This window comes from Bos javanicus, chromosome 16 (assembly GCF_032452875.1).
Source record: "Bos javanicus breed banteng chromosome 16, ARS-OSU_banteng_1.0, whole genome shotgun sequence".
Lineage (NCBI taxonomy): Eukaryota > Metazoa > Chordata > Mammalia > Artiodactyla > Bovidae > Bos > Bos javanicus.
The window spans coordinates 43,296,078-43,303,775 of NC_083883.1; the positions used below are offsets into that span (position 1 = coordinate 43,296,078).

Genomic DNA, 7,698 nt, shown 5'->3' on the forward strand with positions numbered 1-7,698 from the left:
CTTAATGATCAGTGCAAAGAAATAGAGGAAAACAACAGAATGGGAAAGACTAGAGATGTCTTCAAAAAAATTAGAGATACCAAGGGAATATTTCATGCAAAGATGGGCACAATTAGGGACAGAAACAATATGGACCTAAGAGAAGCAGAAGATATTAAGAAGAGGTGGCAAGAATACACAGAAGATCTATACAAAAAAGTGACCCAGATAACCATGATAGTGTGATCACCCACCTAGAGCCAGACATCCTGGAATGTAAAGTCAAGTGGGCCTTAGGAAGCATCACTAGGAACAAAGCTAGTGGAGGTGATGAAATTCTAGTTAAGCTATTTCAAGTCATAAAAGATGATGCTGGTAAAGTGCTGCACTCAACATGCCAGCAAATTTGGAAAACTCAGAAGTGGCCACAGGACTGGAAAAGGTTAGTTTTCATTCCAATCCCAAAGAAAGGCAATGCCAAAGAATGTTCAAACTACCACACAATTGCACTCATCTCACACACTAGCAAAATAATGCTGAAAATTCTCCAAGCCAAGCTTCAACAGTACGTGAACTGAGAACTTCCAGATGTTCAAGCTGGATTTAGAAAAGCCAGAAGAAACAGAGATCAAGTTGCCAACATCCATTGGATCATAAAAAAGGCAAGAGAAAACATCTGCTTCCAGAAAAACATCAGCTTCTGCTTTATTGACTATGCCAAAGGCTTTGACTGTGTGGATCACCACAAACTGTGGAATATTCTTCAAGAGATGGGAATACCAGACCACCTTCCCTGCTTCCTGAGAAATCTGTATGCAGGTCAAGAAGCAACAGTTGGAACTGGACATGGAACATCAGACTGGTTCCAAATTGGGAAAGGAGTATATCAAGGCTGTATATTTTCACCCTGCTTATCTAACTTCTATGCAGAGTACCTCATACGAAATGCCAGGCTGGATGAAGCACAAGCTGGAATCAAGATTGCCGGGAGATATATCAGTAACCCCAGATATGCAGAGGACACCACCCTTATGGCAGAAAGCAAAAAAGAGCCTCTTGATCAAAGGGAAAGAGGAGAGTGAAAAAGCTGGAGAAAAAACTCAACATTCAGAAAACTAAGATCATGGCATCCAATCCCATCACTTAATGGCAAATAGATGGAGAAACAATGGAAACAGTGACAGACTTTATTTTCTTGGTCTCCAAAATCACTGTGGATGGTGACTGCAGCCATGAAATGAAGATACTTGCTCCTTGGAAGAAAAGCTGTGACCAACTTAGACAGCATATTAAAAAGCAGGGACGTTACTTTGCCAACAAAGGTCCATCTAGTCAAGGCTATGGTTTTTCCAGTAGTCATAGATGTGAGAGTTGGACCATAAAGAAAGCTGATTGCTGAAGAATTGATGCTTTTGAACTGTGGTGTTGGAGAAGACTCTTGAGAGTCCCTTGGACTGCAAGGAGATCCAACCAGTCAATCCTAAAGGAAATAGTCCTGAATACTCATTGGAAGGACTGATGCTGAAGCTCCAATACTTTGGCCACCTGATGCAAAGAGCTGACTCCTTAGAAAAGACCCTGATGCTGGGAAAGATTGAAGGCAGGAGGAGAAGGGGATGACAGAGGATGAGATGGTTGGATGGCATCACTGACTTGATGGACATGAGTTTGAGCAAGCTCTGGGAGCTGGTGATGGACAGGGAAGCCTGGCCTGCTGCAGTCTATGGGGTCGCAAAGAGTTGGACACGACTGAGTGACTGAACTGAACTGATGCTGCCCACAAGCACATAGACCCCATACCAGTTTGACTTGAAGGTTGACGATGTGGACTCCTACTTACTTTACCACCAACCCATTAGAAGAATGTCCACGAGCTGATCATGCCCTCTTTAAGCAATGACTAGAAAACTTGTCACTGTCTTCCCCAAGTTGGGGACACATGGTTTTGAGGGCATGAGCCCTCTGTATCCCCCTTTACCTGGTGAAGCAAGAAAGCTACCCTTTCCAGTAGAAAAGGTATAGTATTTGGGTGAAGTATCACCCAAAACTGTCTCTGAGATTTGATTCTGCAACAGTGTACAGAGAAGCTGAGCTTTCAGCATTACAAAAAGTCCCTCAAAAAAAAAAACACCCTTGTCATAATGTCACCCGTGGCTTATGCCAGTTTCACCTCCCTGCCCTGGCATGCGAAGAACTAAGCATGTAGAGCAATTAGCATTTAATATTTGGTAATTAGCATGCTTAATGTGATTCAGAAAAGTTCCTTGACATTTTCACAAAATCAGAAAGCACATTCCCGCCCACCTTTCAAGGAGCGAGGCCCAGTTTGTCAAAAAAAAAAAAACAACAAAAACCCTGTGTGCCAGTCTTTTTTGGTGCTGAATATGCATGTGTTGGCCTCTTCCGGGACACTGCTGGTAAATTTAGAAACTCGTTTAGAAAAGAACTCTTTCTCATTCAGCAGCCATACGCCCAAGGATCAGAGAATCTAAGGGGAAATGCCTAAATCGAGCTTAAGTCCTGGGGCTGTGATGCTCTTCTCAAGTAAATATAACCCTCGTTGTGCCCCCGACCAAGCACACTGCTGTGCTGAAGTCCAACACGGACTCAAATTTGCGGACGCGGTAAAGATGATACATTCATTCTACTCTAGCTCCAGCGAAACAACCTAACTCTTCTTTCGACAGTGTAGCCACCCGGTCCAGTGTTTCCAGCCCAAGGGTTCAAGCCGGCAGCCCTGACGTCTCGGCGCTCCGACACGCCGCGCCGACACGCCGCGCCGGGCCCGAGATGTCAGCTCAGGTTTCCCTTGCTGAGTCGGGTACCCCTCACTCCCTCTCGGGCCAGTCTGTGCCTCCCCGAGCCCGGCCCCACGTGGCCCAGGGAAGCTGCCTCACTAGCCTGCTGCCGCAGACGGACGGCCCGCCGCAGCCACTGGACGCCGCGCTGCAGGTCGGAGACCAATGAGTGCGCTCGGACGCCGGAGGGGGCGGGGCCGCCAGGCTGCCGCGCACAGGCGCCGCCACTGGGGGGCTTGGGGCCCGCCCCTGGCAACAGGCCCCGCCCCGCCGGCCGGGTTAGGTTGCCGCGCGGGCGGCGGGCGGAGTTGGTCCCGTTGTGCTGTGGCTCCGCGCGGCCTGCAGTCCCGGGCCCGCGCCCCGCACCGCCAGCCCGCCCGCCCGCCATGGAGCCTGGCCCCGACGGCCCTGCCGCCCCCGGCCCCGCTGCCATCCGCGAGGGCTGGTTCCGCGAGACGTGCAGCCTGTGGCCCGGCCAGGCCCTGTCTCTGCAGGTGGAGCAGCTGCTACACCATCAACGCTCGCGGTACCAGGATATCCTCGTCTTCCGCAGGTACCCGCGCCCGCCCGGCCCAGCGCCCCGGCCGCCCGGCCCCGCGCAGCCCGCCGGCACTCCAGCCCTGGGCTCGGCCCAGCCCGACCCTCTTCCTGTCGGACCCCTGTCTTGCGCGCTTTACCTCCGGACGCCCCCCCGGCCGTCTCTGCCCGCTCCTTCCCCTGCAAAACTGTCAGAAGTTCTCGTGAACTAGGCCCGTCTCTTCCCTCCGTCCCCTCCCCAACCCGCATCCTTCTCGCTGGGCTGGGGACCGGCTTTTCGGGCGGTCCACCTCGGCGGGGAGGGAGCCGGAATCTGCGCCGACCCGCTGCGCCGAGCTCCACGTGTCAGTCCCGGACACGTCAGAGCCGGGACCCCGCGTCCAGCCTCCACCCAGCGGGCCCGCCCGCCGATCCTCGCCACGTGTCACCCCCCGGACTCACCCCTGGAGCCCCCTCGGCAGGTTGGGAGAGATTCTTCTCACCCTGGGCGAGTGGGGGGCACGTTGCCCCCTTCCCGAGGAGCCCAGGTCGCTGACTGTCACTCCCGCCCTCAGTAAGAGCTACGGGAATGTGCTGGTGTTGGACGGCGTTATCCAGTGCACGGAGAGGGACGAGTTCTCCTACCAGGAGATGATCGCCAACCTGCCCCTCTGCAGCCACCCCAACCCACGCAAGGTACCCCATCCCAGCTAGATCCAGCCCTGGGCCGAGGGATAGCCCCCACAGAACAGTGCTGGGGGCCCCAGGAGTGCCCAGTGCTCAGCCCTGCCCAAAGGGTTGTCAGAGAAGTGATAGCGAGGAAGAGGGGCCTAGAGGGGAGGAGCTGCCCATTTCACAAGGGGTGGGGGCTAACACCGGGGCTGAGACCTGAAGCTTGAGATGGAGCAGCCTTGGCAGGAGTTCCCAGGCAAAGGGGACAAAGTGGAAGATGAAGTGATTAGGTCTGTGACACAGGGAAGCTGAGAAATTGTTCCAGGGAGCTGTGTCTGCTCAGTGCGGTTTAGGGGGCAGAGAGGCCGGCCACTAACTCCCGCTGGAGCCTATTTGGTGGGGCTCCTGCCCGGCTCCTGGCTGACTCTTCCTCCCCTTGGCAGGTGCTGATCATTGGGGGCGGGGACGGAGGCGTCCTGCGGGAGGTGGTCAAGCATTCCTCTGTGGAGGCCGTGGTCCAGTGTGAGATTGATGAGGTGAGCGCACAGCTGGGTGGGTCTGGGTTCAAGTCCCAGTTTGCCCTGAATTGGCTGTTTACCACCGGGCAAGTTGCTTAACCTTTCCAGGCCTGTTTCTTGGTCTCAAGAGCACGTTGGAGGCTTCAGTAGGAAAAGCAGACAGGAAAGCACTTGGTGCACAGAAGGTGTGCGGCTGATGTTATTTCTTAGTAACACTGAGAGCTGATGCTTCGCAGAAGTCCCGAGGACTCCTTTTGTCCTTTACAGCAGCTGGGGGCTTTCATGAGCATTTAGGTGCCAGGTTCACTGGTACATCAGCAGGTCTAGTCCTGCCTCCTTGGAGTTGACATTCAACTTAGGAGTCAAAGGGTTATCTGATAAAGGTGTGCGTAGTGAGGCATACAGGCCAGGTGGAATTCCAGCCCTCTGAAATAAATTCCTTACTCTGAAATAGTAAGGAAACCACTCTCCTGGGGCACTTGGGTTTGGGGAGGGGGAGCAGGGGTGGCGGAAGTGTGGTCCAAGCTGCTGGTGGGAGTCAGCCCTCTGAGAAGGGGAGGTACCAAGCTGCTCCCTGCTGTACAGATGTGCAAACTGAGGTTCCACAAATGAATGGCTTGTCTAAGGTGAATCAGGCTCTGAGAAGGGGTCCCACTCAACTCTGGCTCCAGGGTCCACAACCCCTGTGGCCCAACCTGTTACCTCCTGTCCCCTCCCCAGGATGTCATTCAAGTCTCCAAGAAGTTCCTGCCCAGCATGGCCGTTGGCTACTCCAGCTCAAAGCTGACCCTACACGTGGGTGATGGTTTTGAGTTCATGAAACAGAACCAGGACGCCTTTGACGTCATCATCACTGACTCCTCAGATCCCATGGGTAAGCGGGTTTGGCCTGGGGCCTCTGGCAGCCACCAGAGGGGAGGCCAGCATCTCCATCTGTGTCCCAAGCCCGAGTTGCAGAATAGAGGATGGAGGGCCCCTCCAGAACTAGTGCGGCTCTTTTCCCTTCTGAGGTGTCACCTACCCCCTCAAACATGGCTCAGCAGAGTAGGGCCACTAGGCTACTGCCCAGAGTTGGTTTAGAGCCTGGAGGAGAGTGGGGCCTTGGTCCACTGAGGCCCCAGTTTCCTTCTCAGCCTCCTCTGTGCCCCCAACAGGCCAGCATCAGGATATGTGCAAGGATCTCATCTTTTTTCTTTTCTTTTTTAACACTTATTTTTATTTGGCTGCACTGGGTCTTAGTTGTAGCACGTGGGATCTAGTTCCCCCACTGGGGATCAAACCTGAGCCCCCTGCATTAGGAATGCAGTCTTAGTCACTGGACTACCAGGGAAGTTCCATGTGATACAATCTTAAACCAAGGCCCAGGCTGGAGACTGCCCTGATGCAGTGCCAACAAGAATCCCCCAGGAATGGGGTTAAAACGTGTAGCCCCTTCACACTGGGGCACTAGATCCCTGCACCCTTCCAAAGCACCCTCTACTTGGTTGGTTTCTGAGTTCCACAGGCCTGGCTTTCAACTTCCAGCTCTGCCCCCTGGTGGCTGTGTGGATGTGTATCTTGGGGTGAGAGTGGCCCTCATGCCCCCAGAGGCAGGCTCAGGCGGTGTCCCTTGGCGCTTGTCTCCCCCCACCCTCGCCCCCCGCCTCTGCAGGTCCTGCTGAGAGCCTCTTCAAGGAGTCCTACTACCAGCTCATGAAGACTGCCCTCAAGGAGGACGGCATTCTCTGCTGCCAGGGTGAGGGGGCTAGGGTGGACTGGGTGCTGCTGGGTGAGCCGGGCTCCCGCAGGGAGGGGTCCGGCTGGGGCTGGACCAGGCACTGCGCCCAGCCAGTGCTGACATCATCTGACCACCCACCCCCGACCCCCCACCATAGGTGAGTGCCAGTGGCTGCACCTGGACCTCATCAAGGAGATGCGGCACTTCTGCAAGTCTCTCTTCCCAGTGGTGGACTACGCCTACTGCACCATCCCCACCTACCCCAGCGGCCAGATCGGCTTCATGCTGTGCAGCAAGAACCCAGTGAGCCGAAGTGGACTGGCCCCCGGGTGGGGGCGGGAGCCTGGCAGGTGGGCCAGGAGAGCATGTCTCTGAGACACACCCCTGTCCCCAGAGCACCAACTTCCGGGAGCCCTTGCAGCCGCTGATGCAGAAGCAGGTGGAAGAGATGCAGCTGAAATACTACAACTCCGATGTGCACCGGGCAGCCTTCGTCCTGCCTGAGTTTGCCCGAAAGGTGAGCCCCACCCCCCGCGGGGCAGGGCGTACCCAGGGCTCCCTGAAGGGCCATCTTGCCCACCCCCCCAGCCCAGCCCCCTCCTGACTAGGCCTTGTGTCCTTCCAGGCCCTGAATGATGTGAGCTGAGCCCGGGTACTGCTGCTGACGCCGCCCACGACCTCGGACAGGGAGCCTCTGGGGCACCTGGGTCTCGCCAGCCCCGGACAAGACCCCTGCTGGCTTGCCCACCAACTGACTGTTACAGGCCCCAGAACGCTGTCCGGCTGGCCCTAGCGGGTGGACTGTCTGTCTTCCTCTGGGTGGCATTCAGCCACCAAACCTATACCAGCTGTGTACAGCATCTCCCCCACCTCTGTTGCCCCTCACTCACCAAACACATGTATTTATAACAAAATTCTGGATTGTGTGTCCCTGGACTTCAGATGGGCCCAGGCAGGGGCTACCTCAGCCATCAGTGGGTTCTCCTGTGTGCCAGACCCTGAGTTGGCCCCCCTGTCTGGCCTCCAAGTATCTGCTGTGGGAGCAGGCAGGCTGCTCCCTGTGTGACCTTGGGCCAGCCCCTTGAGCTCTGTAGGACCCAGAGATGCAACAGTTATCACACTGGCCCAAGTCTGTCCTGAGAAGCGGCCCTTAATCATTCCATCCCCAAGCCCCACACAAGGTTGGTGGTGTTAGACCCATGGGGTCTGGGCTCAGGAGTTGTCAAAATCAAGGGATTTGCCTTCCCTTGGGGCTGCACAGCAGGGCTCTCAGAAGAATCTGGGCCAGGTCACATTGTGGGGAAGGTGGTGGCAGTGACCCCAGAGGCAGCTGTCTGGAGCTTGGTTGGGATCCAGTTCCTTGGGCGTGCACATTAGGTACCTTGACTTGGCTCAGATTTTAGACCTGGGTTCAAATCCTGCCTCCCCTCCTCATGAGTGTCCCCTCTGGTAAGTTCCTAGAAACTTCCCCCAAGTGTTGAGAGGCTGAGAAAGCAGG

The 7,698-nt window shown here is 55.4% G+C and overlaps 1 protein-coding gene across 1 annotated transcript; it reads left to right on the plus strand.

Annotated features, from left to right (window-relative positions):
* The first annotated feature begins 3,065 nt into the window (after positions 1-3,065).
* SRM (spermidine synthase) lies at positions 3,066-7,114 on the plus strand. Its single transcript, XM_061382743.1, has 8 exons — positions 3,066-3,330; positions 3,869-3,989; positions 4,409-4,501; positions 5,204-5,357; positions 6,135-6,218; positions 6,358-6,503; positions 6,595-6,717; positions 6,826-7,114. Exons 1-8 carry the CDS (start codon positions 3,164-3,166, stop codon positions 6,844-6,846), a joined length of 909 nt encoding a protein of 302 aa, XP_061238727.1. The 5' UTR covers positions 3,066-3,163; the 3' UTR covers positions 6,847-7,114.
* The last annotated feature ends 584 nt before the right edge of the window (positions 7,115-7,698 follow it).

Coding starts and splice junctions, on each gene's coding strand:
- SRM (XM_061382743.1), top strand. CDS start 3,164: ATGGAGCCTGGCCCCGACGGCCCTGCCGCCCCCGGCCCCGCTGCCATC. Junction 5,358..6,134: donor TGACTCCTCAGATCCCATGG/GTAAGCGGGTTT, acceptor CCGCCTCTGCAG/GTCCTGCTGAGAGCCTCTTC. Junction 6,504..6,594: donor TGCTGTGCAGCAAGAACCCA/GTGAGCCGAAGT, acceptor CCCTGTCCCCAG/AGCACCAACTTCCGGGAGCC.